Here is a 15,834-nt window from a genome sequence, read left to right as displayed (position 1 = left end):
TCACCGCGCCACGAGTCTCGTGTGTTTACGTGGAGAAACATGGCGGCGACTGTGAGTGTGACAGCAAATCCCCAATAAAACACAGCGAAAAGCCGAAACCCCACAGGATTTGCCGCCCGAGCCGAAGCGGGCACACATGTCAGCGGTCCGCGTTCAGCGCTAGGCGTGTGTGTGTGCGTGTGGCGCGTTAATGACGCGCGTGTGTCCGTGTTTAAGCCGCAGGACCCGCAGAGATGATGGAAGACGAGGAGCGACAGAAGAAACTGCAGGCCGGCAAAGCCAAGGTGAGATTTACCCCACATTTACCTCATGCTTACCTGTCTGCTGTCGTTTACTTCAGAATATACTTCTCGTCTGAGATTCACCTCAACTTTACCTCAATGCTGTAGTTTACCTCAGAGTTTAACGCCCATCCCTGAGATTCAGCCAACAGCTGTCATGTCTTTTGCCTCACTGACATCTGTGATTTAACTCACATTACCTCGAATTTACCTCTATTTTACCCCCACTGCTGTCATCTACCACAGAAAACAACTGGCACTTCTGATTTAACTCAATTTTACCTCAGAAAACAGCTGACACTTGTGATTTAACTCACATTACCCCGAATTTACCTCTATTTTACCCCCCACTGCTGTCATTTACCTCAGAAAACAACTGACATTTGTGATTTAACTCACATTTAACTCGTATTTACCAATATTTTACCTCAGAAAACAACTGACATTTGTGGTTTAACACATTTACCTCTATTTTACCTCAGAAAACAGCTGACACTTGTGATTTAACTCACATTTACCTCTATTTACCTCTATTTTACGATCATTTACCTCAGAAAACAACTGGCACTTGTGATTTAACTCACATTTACCTCAATTTTATGATCATTTACCTCAGAAAACAACTGGCACTTGTGATTTAACACATTTACCTCATATTTACCTCTATTTTACCTCAGAAAACAGCTGACACTTGTGATTTAACTCACATTTACCTCTATTTTACCTCAGAAAACAACTGACACTTGTGATTTAGCCTAACTCACATTTGCCTCATTTTTACCTCGACTTTTACCTTTTTTTTTAACCACTTTTACCTTTTTACCTTTACCATCGTGTAATGCTGCCTTCACGTGCTGTTGGAAATGTCCCACTTCCCAAGTTGTGAATACGAGTTCGTCTTGTTCAAGTGCTTTGATGTCAGAAAGAACAGGCATCATGGAGGAATATTCTTGCCTATTTACTGGGAAAATCTTATTAAAGCCAAAATGATATTTAGTGTGTCATTCTACTCAACCATATAAACATTCACTACGCTATCTAGATAGTCAGCTTGCTGGAGGTCTGGTCAAATACAGGTTATTTTTGTCATAAAATATCAAAAATGCTTTAAATGATTGTTCATAAATGTAAGTAAACACTAATAACGAGACAAGGCGATGTAGCTGTTATTGAAAAACCAAAAAAACGTTTATTGTTTAAATTTTATGACACGCCCAACTCTGAAACTCTGGAATCAAAATTATCCCTGAGTTTCCCAGTGGTAAACACGACTTGATAGGGCGTTCATGTCCAATTTTTAACTAGGAAACACATATTTATGAAAGCTCTGATAGCGAAGGCAGCTCAGTCTTTATGAGTTTTTGTGTTATGCTCATTTTTGAGTGTTTTATGTGCTTCGTCATGCAGTGAGAGCTCTCGTTGATCAGTATATGAGCAGGTGAAGTCATAGTGAATGTGACTGCAGTTCCAGGATAAATATAAAGACTTCCTCTGCTGTTTCTCTGAGCATGTGGATGGGCTTGTGAGACTGGATTTTCTAGCGATTGCTAAACCGGCTCTCTCCCATCATGCCTGTCACAGATCTCCAGGTCACTATATAACCTGCTGGAGCGTGTCAGGACACAGAGCCCTTGACATGATTGAGGTTTACGTTTCTAAATGCACTCCATCCACACTAGTGTTTTCAAGCATTAGCCAGAAGTTTCTTGTTAGCACTGAAACATTGGAAACCGCTAAAATCATCTCAATGAGAAGTAGACCAGATATAATAATGTTCACGCTATTCCATCTTCTTTTTTCTTTTTTTTAGCAAAACATCTGTTTTGACGCAGGACAGCAATTGCGAGTACATTTTCTGTTATCTTTTGCAGGAATGTAATATGAGGTCACATTTATCTTGAACAACACTGTGAAAGTGAACAGCACAGCCGTCACGTCACGTATGATATTATTATTATTTTTCCCCTAAATTCGTTTTTTCCCGAGAATTTTTTTCTGGATTCTGTTTTTTTTCTCATTTAAATATTTCTGGACTCTGTTTTAATGGTTTTGTGTATGAGAGATTGTGTTTGGAGAGAGAGAGAGAGAGAGAGAGAGAGAGAGAGAGAGAGAGAGAGTGTGTGTGTGTGTGTGTGAGAGATTGTGTTGGAGAGAGAGAGAGAGAGAGAGAGAGTGTGTGTGTGTATGAGAGATTGTGTTGGGGAGAGAGAGAGAGAGAGAGAGAGAGTGTGTGTGTGTGAGAGATTGTGTTGGAGAGAGAGAGAGAGAGAGAGAGAGTGTGTGTGTATGAGAGATTGTGTTGGAGAGAGAGAGAGAGAGAGTGTGTCTGTGTGAGAGTGTGTGTGTGTGAGAGAGAGTGTGAGAGAGTGTTTGTGAGAGTGTGTGTGGTTAAATAAAAGTTAAGCAATCAAAAAAGCATGTCTAATTAATTGAAATCTTAAATAAGATTCTGTTTTTATGACTAGATTCCTTAAATCACAGGGCCTTATTGGTACAATATGAGTCACATGACTAAACATGCATCAAGGCCAAAACAGAGAAAAACATGTTTTTTTAAATACATTTGAATTTGTGTTTTTTTTTTAATCAATCAAATTGGATTATATCAGTGATTTACTTCCTTGCTGTTTAGGTGTCGTATCAGTGTATATTGATAACCCACTAGTTTGGCCTCACATTCCTGTTTCTCCACACGCAGAGCCGTGTTATCTCAGAGATAGAGCTGATTCCTCTCTGTGTGCGCGTCTAAAAATACCCCGAGTCTGAAGGATGGGGAGATCGTGACCTCTCCGTGCTCCCTGTGAAGTGAACATATGTGATCGAGGTCACTAGTGTCGACCTCTAGAGACTCGTGTGTCTAATTCCCCCTGACAGGTTTACATGATGTCCTGCGGAGCGCAGACACACAGATCTCCTCTCGATACACCTGTGTTTATACGAGGGAGACATCTAGAGTTAGTCTGTCTGTGTTTAGGGCTGTGCGACCATTAATCGCATCCAAAATAAAAGTGTGTGTTTACATAGTATGTGTGTGTGTGCTGTGTTATATTGTATAAATACACACACATGCATGTATATATTTAAGAAATATTTGCATGAATATACTGTATATTTACATATAATTTATCTGATACAGAAATATAAATCGTTTATATATAAATAACAAATTTTTCTTAAATATATACATGCATGTGTGTGTGTTTATATGTACAAAATAATTTATACACAGTACACACATATATATTATATACACACAAACTTTATCTTGGATGCGAATAATCGTTGCACTGAAGTATTTTTTTGACTGAATTTGAGCAACAAATTTTTTTTTTAATTCCACCATTTTGCTCCTTCAACACTGTGAATATGAGTCTTGAAGAAGATAATCACTTACTTTATGCATTGTTTACACACGGGTTCATTTGAGCTAGAGGTCTTGAGTCAAATGAAATGTCATCTTGACATCCAGCTTCCACTTCTCACTCTTCCCTCAACTGGTCGATTAGTGCTGCAAACCACGAGGCACAACACTCACATTTACTGTGTAAATGTCAAGAGCTGCTGAATAAAGACGTCTGTGATGGAAAGACATGATTCATAATTTGTTTTGTTAACAATCGGAGTGAACGCGAACAAAAGCAGAAAAACACGTTTCCTAAAGCGGTGCTGCTTTGGAGCAGAAGTAAATCACTGCAGACTGACTGAGTGTTTGTCCAGTGAGTATTAAAGTCTGTCAGTGTGTGATGACTCTGTGCTCGTCTGTGAGTGCCAGCTCTCCTTAGCTTGACATGCATTCAGATCAATAGATTTGTCTTTTTTTGTCCGTAATGAAGGAAGGACAACAGAAGCATGATGACACATGTCGTTTAGGGGGAATCTCTTGGTACCTCACGATTCGATTCTCGATTTTGAATCATTTTTTTTTTTTTTTTGACCAATACTTTATTGTTTTTCTTACGAACAAGGCTATCAGTATTAGCACTGACAGATTTTCACAAAATTACTTCAGCGCGAAGGATATAACTGATAACAAATACAAAACAAATGTACAGAAGAGAAACATATACATATACAGAAGAACTAATAAAATACTACTAATATAAATAAAATAATAAATAAAAATATACAAAATTGAACTATATCCATAGTCAGAGATAAATGATTTACAGGTAGAAAGTGTCTATTGAAATAAAGATAATTAAGGCCTCTATAATAAAAAATTAAATAAAATTAAATAAAATAATAAAAAAATAATAAAAAAAATAAAAAAAGGAAGGGGAAAAGGGAGAACCTGCCGTCCCATTAGTCCTGATCCACATCTAGGTATACTCCCCTATCCCTTTAGAACACTTAAGTTTAAAGAATAGACATTAAGCTGTCATGAGTTCGGCTCCAGTACTCAATAGTTTTAATCTTTGCTCTATTAATTAAGGCAGTGGATCGCTCCAAACGAACAATATCTATATAATAGGACAACCACTGCTGTTTTGATAGTGAATTAGGGGGAAACCAAGAACTAATTATGGTTTTGATTTTGAATCATTTTTTGATTCGATATGTGCATAGATTTGAGTGTAGTTTAGTGTTTTGTGTTGCCTTTCTTATTTGACTGCAGTCGACAGTTTAATTACCCTGGTAATCCAGAGTTCTCGTGAGAGCACAAGTTGAATTTGCTCAGCAAGTTACTCTGGTGTCGAGTAGGCTTGGCACGATAATCGGTGTTACCGGTGTTACACGGTGTTCAGTCGCAACACCGGTTTCATCACTTGTCCACCACAGCACCGCAAAACAATTTTTTTTTAAAGCAATTACGCAGTATACGTATTTTCTGTCACCAGTTGACTAGCGTTGTATGATCCCGCTCAACCATTCAAGCGCGACAAAACAAGAGACCGCGCTGTAAGTCCTGCCTATTACACACACACACACACACACACACACACACACACACACACACACACACACACACGGAAAAGACGCGCGTCAGTATCGAGTTCTCTTTTCGGCCTTGTACAAAACATAACACACACAAATGATGCCAAAATGTCCGTTTTGTCGAGTGTCCTCATAAGAGCAAATGATTTAAATAATATCATAAATGAATGTAGAGATTTGTGAGAAAATGGGACGCGTGTCAGATGGAGTGTCATTAATGTTAATCAAAGAACAAAGGTAAGAGAGTAAATTAGGCCGCACTCTCTTGTGTGCATGAATGAATCTTTTAACACATCTCCGGCGAACGGTTTCTTCACGCAAAAGAAAAACTCTTCATAAAGCGCCGTGAAATGTGGCGTTTCCTGATGGAACGAGGTTGTTCGTTAACTTCATTTTATACGTGCAATTCACACGAGCTCTAAACGAATGCGAGACTGCTGCGATTAGTCAAACTTTATTAATGAAACAAAATCAGAGGGAATAGTTTCTTTAAAGGGACACTGTGTAGGAATTTCTCCCATCTAGTGGTGAAATTGTATTTTGCATTCAAATGAATAATGCTCTCCAGCGCCTCACTTTTTCAAATGCGCGTTGCATCTACGGTAGCTGTTATGTACCAAAAAGCTATGACAGGATGTCTTATAATAGCACTTCGAGTTTTTCTTGGTGAAACTGAAACTTGAAACAACGAAAAAAAGATTGTTAGTTATCAATTACTGACTGTGAAAAACATTAACTATGGTAATTAGTAGTAATGCCTTCTTTACTCGTTATATTTTTTGAAGTACGTGCATTGTTAGATATCATCATCATCATCAGAGCCTTCTCTATCGTTACTTTACTCAATAGCTGCTATTCATCAAAGAGTCTGTTTAACTTTTAACTATAAATGTTCTACTGTCTATATAACATAGCTGCCAACTTTTGAGTTTTGCTTGGAGTGAGATTTATGGAGGAGCGGGGGGTGGGGGGGATATCTACACAAGATAGGCATTAATTTTTCTCAAGAAAAAAACAACTCACCTAATGCTGTAAACATACAGAAAGATACATAATGCGTTTTTTTATTATTATAATAACTTTATTTAATGATATAAATACAAATATAATAAATATGTAATATAGTACACATATTTAGCAAAATACTCTTTATAGCTCTTTTTTTCTAGCCAACTAACTGCTAGCCTTTATTATGGTCATTAAATGGCTTTCCTGAGGTAAATGTTGTGACATACATAATTGTTCTCCAGCTGTTTACCATTTGTTTGATTGATTGGTCGATATAATGTATGAGGAATATACATTTCGGTAAGTTGTACTGTATCTTTCAACATTGTTCATTTGTGTTTATTTACTAGCTAGAGATGATCGGTTCACGTGCCGCTAGGGATCCGTCGTGACTCGCGTCACATTTACAAGCGCCAAAAACAGTATATATTGTTTGAATTTCGTAATAAAAGTGACAGAATCTGAGAGCTGAGATTTGTTTATATCATAAGTAACCTGCTCTGTCTATTCTGTCAGTCTCCATGTCCTCTTTGCTTCGCGATAAAGTACACAACCAAGCAATGAAAAAAAAGCTTGTAATTAAGGCCGTAACATTGACTTACCTGTCGAGAAGAAAGCAGGAAACTTCAGCGTCTCTTTTGAAAGCTTTCTCCTGCGTTAGCTATCCCGACATTAACCCTTGTTTTTGTAATCTCCGGTCACGTTTCCTTTTACGGTCTATTTTGAACTTTTTCGCCGACGAGGACTCCTTATCCTGTGACTCAGCATATGTATGAATGAACGGTGTATAAATAACCGTGCAGTGCAGCCTTTTAAACTTGCCGGGGCAGTGACAAGCGCCTCTCACTGCTCTACTCCTCCGCTTCTGCTGGCTTCAGTCACGTGACGCTGGTTCTGAACGAAACGCGTTGGCCTAGTACTTTTTGTCCCTCTCTGCTATTATAGTTTTTCAAGATGGCGGAACTACATGGAAGCCTCCGTGGACCTACCCGTCCCTTGTATATAAAGATATTAAATTCTTCGTTTACGAGGATTAGTCTGATCATTGGCATAGGTATTTGTACACCATTGAGGGCATATTTATGAATAAAAATACTGATTTTAGATAATAAAATACCTAAAAAGCTACACATAGTCCCTTTAATATATTTTTTCTTTTATTTTTTACCGGTTGGCCGGTCACACGGCTTTCATAGTTTTCAGTTAGGCTAGTGCGGAGACCAGGGCCGGGTTTCCCGATAACGATGTATCTTAGCTCTTAAGAGCGTTCTCTATGTGCAAGTTTACGAACGTTCGCCGCAATTCCGCGAGAACGCATTAAGAGTCGCTGTCCATTCGCGAAGTGCTGAAATATAACCTTATATGGAATCGTATTCTGAACATTTAACCTAATAACTGTCATCTGTTGTGGATTAGTAATCCTTTTTAAAAACGTTCTATGTTTAATATAAGCGTTTGACATTGTAGGCTACTGTTTTGTGCGTTTTTCATGAATAATAACGAACCCACCATTCAAACACTGTGGTTGAATCCGAAATTGCGCCCTATACCCTCAAATAGGGCGTTATTGTTCTCAACATGATCTCAAGCAGTTAAAAATAGAGGACACTGACAACGCGCTGACAGACAGGACCGAGCAGGTAATATTTAATATGAAACAAAGTCTCAACTTTCAAATTTGGTCAGTCAAAACAAAATAAAATAGGCCTACCGTTTTTTGGCTCTTTAATGTGTCGTGACAGATTGCCTCAGTTAAAGCCAAGTTCAAATCCACCGAAGTTAATCAATAACTCTTCTGACTGCTTTGTCGCACAAAAATGGTGGAATTTGATTGGTCAGATCGCATGTCAATCAAACTCAATATGAATGATAAATTGACGCCATGTAAAAAAAACAAAAAAACATCACTCTAACACCCCCCACCCCCACGATGAAACCGGTAATACCGGTGTTTTCACAAGTCGATTAACCGGTGGGAGAATATTATCACCGTCACATCTCTAGCGTTGAGTAATGATGCTCATTAACTATGCCCTTGTATCTGAGCTGCACCAATCACAGCGGGTTATCTGATATAGGCGGGCCAGAGGCGAGATGACGACAGCGCTGTGACGTCGAAGTCATTAGTAAACAAAATTATGTGTAAGTGAGTTTTTGTCGTTTAAAAACCTTTATAAATGATCTTGATCTGTAACGTGAGATGGGCGCCGCCATGTTTGTTTGGGCCGCAGTTCAGAGAGTCCTGTCTGATGGATTTATTACAGCGCGTGAATTCATCAGTTTCTCTCGAAATACATGAAAGTGAGTGGCCGATGAACTGAGAGAAGAATACAGTTAACTTTATAGTTACTTACACACTGTGTATCTGATATGAATAATGCTGGTGGAATATCTAGTGGAAAATGAGAATGTTATGAGCCGCCCCCCCGATGTCATGGTCCATCGCGATGTTTCACTGTAGACATCGCCCAACCCTATAGTCCATGTGACTACAGTGGTTCAACCTTAATATTATGAAGTGACGAGAACTTTTTGTGCGCAAACCCCCCCCCCAAAATAAAGACGTTATTCAACGATCTCTTCTCTTCCACGGCATCCTCCTCCGCTGTTGGTGTAGAGTACAGGGTGTCCGCGGGGTTGTAAAAAGTATTAAAAGGTAGTAAATGAAATTAGCCAAAATTAAGGCCATTAAAAAGTATTAAAAAGTAATAAACGTCATCTGTCGAGGTATTAAATTTTCAAACCCCCATCCAGCTAGGCCTATGAGTTTCAATTTGTGTTAAGTGCAGGCCTTTCTTCTAAAATTCGCATGGATTTATTTATATGTTGCGAGTAGAACCTGAGCGATATCATGTGACGTGGTTTTCGTTCGCGCGCGCGCTGAAACAAACTTGGGATCCGGCTGGCTTGCTCAGGGATGCAAACAGCGCACTTTTCGGCGCCTCCCGCTTTTTTTCACGTCAGTTTGGGTGACAAAGTCATCTGAAGTCATTCCATAGCTTAATGTGAGGGACAGAAGTCTATTTACATCATTAAAGTTTACGGAAACTCGGTTTCCCTCCTCTGCGGCTGTCAATCACTCAATTCAGTATTCAAACAGCGCGCGCGCCTCTTCCGGTTGGATGCACGGTAAAACTCTCTCCGATATATTTACATTATAATGCATGATCTGTAGATAAAAGGCTGTGGATTTGCATAAAATGACTTTATTTTGTTGGAGTTTGTTGCTGTTTTTAAACGACTCACTACCGTGTGCTTGTTAGATCACACACATCACAAGGACAATGAATCGGCATCAAACGCACAATAACTGGAATTTAAAACTGTGAAACAAATGATCAATAAACTGTTGGACAGATATACACTAGGATTTGTGCGCTCGACATTTCTTCGCTTTGTGCCGTGAACTTTTAAATGCGCACTTGTTCAGCGCAGCGCTGCACACTGTGACTCCATGTTGCTTTGAGCACATCATTCTGCACCCGCGATGTGCATACGCGCTTTGTGCGCTCTGTTTTGAAGCGTTTCATATTATCATGGTTTTGCGCACTGAAAGATTATTAAAAGCCTATATTTTTTAGCGCAATTTTCCACCGGACAAAATTGTGCTTGTTAACTCATGATTTCTGTTCTGTGCGTCTGTGCGCACCAATCTTGCACTTCTATCTACTCCTCAACCAGACCACCTAGAGACTTCGGGTTTTCGGCATTATGTTAAGGAAGGTCTAATCTCGGGAACGCACAAAAAAAAAATCCAGGAAAAGATTTACTATCTCTTAGTGTTGTGATCCCATGAGGTGAGAAAATTGCGCTAAAACACTCACCGAGTTTTTATTACTTGTTTTTATACCTAGCCTGCTCAATACATTTAAAATAAGCATAATTTAATTGCATATTATTTCTGTGTAGTGTAGGCTATATAAATATATACACTTCTGAATTCTTGACATTAATATATAATATAAAATTGTGAAATGTATGATTGCCTGATTGAATTTTATAAGAGTACTAATTTGTTTTTATTAACATGTTTAGATTTTATAAAATTACTGTGCAGATTTTTTCAAGAATTACTTTTTGCTGCTGATTTATACACTCATTAAGTTTAATAAAAATACATAATACATTTATGTAATATTTAAAGGTGTTAACTGTAATCTTACACTGCAAAATAATAACTAAATTCATCACAATTATGTAAGTATCTGGAAATTTGCCGCGGGGCGAGGGCTTCGATAACCTCTCTCTTTTTTGACCATACATGTGTTTGCATCCCTGCTTGCTGCCAAACCTGTTCGCGAGTTCGCTTCTATTTCAGTAATTAGAGACATCGGGGTTTCTGCTGCACTGAATTTTTTTTGGCGCCCGCCAAAGCCTTATTTGATCGGTGAGTAGCCTAATGTAGATGACTGCTGCGCTCGTGACAGGGTGCATGACATGTTAACTGAAAGAACAGAGAGAGCCCCGGTCGCGCGCGCGCACTCTCTCCACTCTTGCTCTCTCTCGCTCAAATTAATCAAAATCTATTGACACGATGGTAAAAGGTCGGAAGACCGAAGTTTCACGTGGCGCATTCGGAGATGTATTTCTTGAATTACCATTGGGTGTGAATTGTGCTAAAATAAATTGCCTTATCTTCTTCTAACATTTTCGGTAACATTTTACAATATGGTTCCATTAATTAAACTCTAGTCAACTACATTAATTAACATTAACTATTAATAAACTGCACTTCTACAGCATTAATTAATCTTTCTTAATGTTAATTTCACCATTTACTAGTAGCCTACATTATTGAAATCAAAAGTTGTATTTGTTAACATTAGTTAATGCACTGTTAAGTAACATAAACAAACAATTCATGTATTCATGCATGTAAACTACGTAGTATTTTCAGGTTACTTATATCATAATGTGTAGAAACATTACCCCCAAAAAAAAAAATCATTTAGTTTAGACTGGAGTGAGGTGAAACCAGAAAAAAAAAAGTGCAAAGCAAGTTATCTAATAGCTAATTTTTTATCTGGCAGCTAATTTTATTCAATTGTACAGTTTATGGTAGAAAGTTAGACTTAGTTAAAATAAACTTTTTAATGCTACTTTTTTATTCTACTTTTTGATATTGATATGATTATAGACCAAAATAATTATCAGGTCTAGCAAAGAAGGATTTTATCTTACAAAGCTATGAAATCAAGTGGTAAAATCACAGCTTAAAAAAAAAAAAAAGAAAGAAAAAAAAAAAAAACGGGGCAAGACAGGATCGGCCACCAACCTCTATCTGTCTCTGTTGGTTTTTGAGTCCAGGGTTGAAGTTAAGTTATAATCACCTCATTAAATTGTGATGAAATGTTTTATTATTTTTGGAAAGATATTTCATTGCTTTACACCACTACAGTTGCATCTTGAAGTCGCGCTGGTATTAAAAAATATTGTGAAGGTATTAAAAAAGGTATTAAAAGGTATTAAATTCAACTTAAGAATTTCTGTATATACCCTGGAGTAACAGCGCAGCGCTGCTGGGCTGTACGTCAGAACGCCGGCTCACTATTGGCTCACGCTGGTCATGTGTGTGTGATGCTGGCCAATAATGAGCCGAGGTTCTGACGTCGAGGGAGAGTTATTAATGACAGAATAAAAATTTTTGGGTGAACTAACCCTTTAAAGAAGTCTAAGTCTAACACTGTAGACAATCTTTTTATTTATTTATTTGTGAATCGATACTAATCGGTAGATACATCGATACATTTCCCAGTGAATTTATCATTTATATCTTGAATGCATTGAAAGTCTCATTGGATGAAAGCATCTGCCAAAGGCATCAGTGTTGAATGTGTGTGTTCATGTGTCCACCGCTGAGCATCTGAGTGTTGAATGTGTGTGTTCATGTGTCCACCGCTGAGCATCTGAGTGTTGAATGTGTGTGTTCATGTGTCCACCGCTGAGCATCTGAGTGTTGAATGTGTGTGTTCATGTGTCCACCGCTGAGCATCTGAGTGTTGAATGTGTGTGTTCATGTGTCCACCGCTGAGCATCTGAGTGTTGAATGTGTGTGTTCATGTGTCCACCGCTGAGCATCTGAGTGTTGAATGTGTGTGTTCATGTGTCCACCGCTGAGCATCTGAGTGTTGAATGTGTGTGTTCATGTGTCCACCGCTGAGCATCTGAGTGTTGAATGTGTGTGTTCATGTGTCCACCGCTGAGCATCTGAGTGTTGAATGTGTGTGTGTTCATGTGTCCACCGCTGAGCATCTGAGTGTTGAATGTGTGTGTGTTCGTGTGTGTGTTCATGTGTCCACCGCTGAGCATCTGAGTGTTGAGTGTGTGTGTTCGTGTGTGTGTTCATGTGTCCACCGCTGAGCATCTGAGTGTTGAGTGTGTGTGTTCATGTGTCCACCGCTGAGCATCTGAGTGTTGAATGTGTGTGTGTTCATGTGTCCACCGCTGAGCATCTGAGTGCTGAATGTGTGTGTGTTCATGTGTCCACCGCTGAGCATCTGAGTGTTGAATGTGTGTGTGTTCGTGTGTGTGTTCATGTGTCCACCGCTGAGCATCTGAGTGTTGAATGTGTGTGTTCATGTGTCCACCGTTGAGCATCTGAGTGTTGAATGTGTGTGTGTTCGTGTGTGTGTTCATGTGTCCACCGCTGAGCATCTGAGTGTTGAATGTGTGTGTTCATGTGTCCACCGCTGAGCATCTGAGTGCTGAATGTGTGTGTGTTCATGTGTCCACCGCTGAGCATCTGAGTGTTTCACGGTGCTCAGACGCAACAGGACAGATAAAGGGATTTTTGCATGTTGTTTGCCTGGATCTGTGTTTCAAAGCAGTGAAGGACCCAGCGTTTGACCCCTGACCTCTGCACACGGAGACACTGGCTCAGATCTGCTGTGTGTGTTGCTGTTGGCGTTCAGAGCAGCTGTTAGCGCTCGCGGTTTCATGCCAGTGTCATTAGCAAGCGGCTCTCAGGATCACGACTGGAGAACAGACTCGCGGTCTCGACGCTGAACACAAATGCTGCGTTAGTAAACATGATGCAAGACTAGAAATGGTGCAGATCATAGCAGAGGAAATGATGTATCTCGACGTATATCAAACACAAACTACGGTTCTGAACCTGAGGCCTGATATCTGCTGGTGTGACCTACATCTGCACAGGTCAGTGTGTGTGTTAAACTTGTGCTTTAGCTGAGGCCGAGCGGAGGCCGGCTGATGCACATCTGCACCTGTTCAACTCAAGATCTCGGCCATTATGCAGAATCAATTGTTCCAACCCAGCATGCAGTGCAAGCCTTTCTGCCCTCACCTGATCTGAGGGCTTTAATTATGAGTGTGTGTGAGAGTGAGTGAGTGTGTGTGTGACAGTGTGAAGGTTTGTGTGAGTGTGCGTGTGCGTGTGTATGTTTGCGTGTGTGTGAGTGAGTGTGTTTGCTTGTGCGTGTGTATATTTGCGTGTGTGTATGTGCGCGTGTGAGTGTGTGTGTGTGTGTGTGTTTGCTTGTGCGTGTGTATATTTGCGTGTGAGTGTGTGCGTGAGTGTGTGTGTTGTGATTGCAGGCTAAAAGCTCTGGATAACAAGAGGGATAATTCTAGGATAATTGGCTTGGCCAATAAACGCAGTCAGTGTCACTCAAGAGATATTATAATAAAACTGAAGCGTCTGCATAATTAAACACGTCCTACACACTCCGCTATCATGATCTTAATTAACAGCAGCGCACAATGTTTGTGTGACCTGATCTGATCCACGTTATCTGTTGTCAGTAATTGTTTGGTCCATATTATAATACATATATGATTTGAGCATCTCAGAACACGAACTTTCACCTCTTATAAAGATCTCAGTGTTTGATCTGTTGATAATGTGTATTGTTGGATCAGTAAACATTAAAACATTTGGGGTCAGTAACATTTATAATGTCTCTTCTGCTCTCCAAGGCTGCGTTTATTACATCAAAATACAGTAAAACAGTGAAATATTATTATAATGTAAATCAGCTGTTTTCTATGTGAATATATAGTAAAGTGTAATTTATTCCTGTGATCAAAGCTGAATGTTCAGCATCATTACTCCAGTCTTCAGTGTCACATGATCCTTCACAAATCATTTGATGCTCAAGAAACATTGATGATTATTATCAGTGTTGAAAACAGTGATATGTTTTATTTCTCAGGATTCTTTGATGAATAGAGAGTTTTAAAGAACAGCATTTATTTTGAAATAGACTCTTTTGTGACATTATAAATGTAGTTTTTGATCAGTTTAATGTGTGTTTGCTGAATGAAAGCATTAGTTTCCTGAAAGCCGGTTGTCGTACCGCAGCAGACCCGAGCAGGGAAGCACCAGCCCCACGTCTCCAGAGGCCGAGTGTGTGTCCGCAGGAGACGCTGGTTAGATAACACACAGATTAATGCCAGCCTTTGTGGGGAAAAACAAATTAAATGTAATTTCAAGCTGTGCGATTGGTTGTCTTCCGGCTCCCGCTGCTGCTTTCTGGGGTTTTACTCTGAGACTCACAGAAATGGACTTCACCGTTCCCCCATCACACATCATCAGACTCACGCTGTACATGTCCTGCAGTTGCAGTCAGTCGGTGGTAGAGTTAGAGGTAATGCCTACAATAAGAACAATACTTCTAATGCATTTATTAATACATTTTTAAAAGCCAAATTTTTGTTAACATTAGTTAATGCACAGAGAACTAACATGAGCAAACAATGAACAACTGTGTTTTATTTATTTTGTAACTTATATTAACAATTATTAATGTTAATTAATCAATGTTAACAAATGAGACCTTATTGTAAAGTGTTTGGCCTTGGACGAAGTGTGGATGTTTTTTATTTTTATCAGACTAAACTGTAAAAAAAAATCCGTTAAGTTTACAGTAAATAACGGGCAGCAGAAATGTACCGTAAAAAATACGGTAGCAACAAACTTAACTTAAATTTACAGTAAAAAATGATTGAAGTACTAATATCTGTTCTGTACTATTGTAATACACTGGAAACCACCAATCACAGCGGAGATGATGAATGTCACATGATGAATCAAAGCTCATCACAAGCAGCTTTAACATAAACTGAGAAAGTTAATATTAATATATAGAAGATTCAGTGTCATTCACACAAACACACGACATTTAAAAAATGCAATTTACATTAATTAAACAACATTAAATGTAACATAAAACCCTAATGTACATCACTGATCAGGAAAAACTATGAAGAAACAGTTATTCAACAAATATACATCAAATGTGAAGTACACGGTGAATAACTGTCCCACCGTCACGCAGGGAATTGTGGGAATGTCAATTTACGGTTTTTCACTGTAAATTATACAATAACTTGATATTTTTCATTTCCAAACACTGTAAATTTAACGGTACTTTACTGTAAATGTACGGTTAGATCTATCACAGTTATTCACCGTGTACAGTACGGAAACTTCCTGTTTTTTACCGTTAAAATCACGATAATTCTTTACACATCAACCATCATAGTTGCCAGATATAGTGTGTGTGTGTGTTTCTCTGTTCTGCATGTGTGTATTCTGCATGTGTCGGGGGGTTTGGGGTGTTTTTACAGCCGCTGGTCTTTGTGAAGCTGT

At 39.0% G+C, this 15,834-nt stretch overlaps 1 protein-coding gene across 9 annotated transcripts in view; it reads left to right on the top strand.

Annotated features, from left to right (window-relative positions):
- Positions 1-15,834, top strand: part of akap9 (A kinase (PRKA) anchor protein 9) — a 138,674-nt gene continuing 122,840 nt past the window's right edge. For 5 of the 9 annotated variants that reach the window (XM_082186415.1, XM_082186414.1, XM_082186417.1 and 2 more), the window contains exon 1: positions 1-284. In XM_082186415.1, the coding sequence (XP_082042541.1) occupies positions 234-284 (51 nt within the window). In that variant the 5' untranslated portion in view covers positions 1-233. The remainder of the gene's footprint in view (positions 285-15,834) is intronic. The other 4 variants (XM_082186418.1, XM_082186413.1, XM_082186416.1 and 1 more) reach the window with 1 other exon arrangement.

The sequence above is a fragment of the Leuciscus leuciscus genome (genome assembly GCF_965113295.1).
Source record: "Leuciscus leuciscus genome assembly, chromosome: 12".
Taxonomy (NCBI): domain Eukaryota; kingdom Metazoa; phylum Chordata; class Actinopteri; order Cypriniformes; family Leuciscidae; genus Leuciscus; species Leuciscus leuciscus.
Note: the sequence above shows the minus strand (reverse complement) of the source record. Positions and strands in the feature narration are given on the sequence as shown.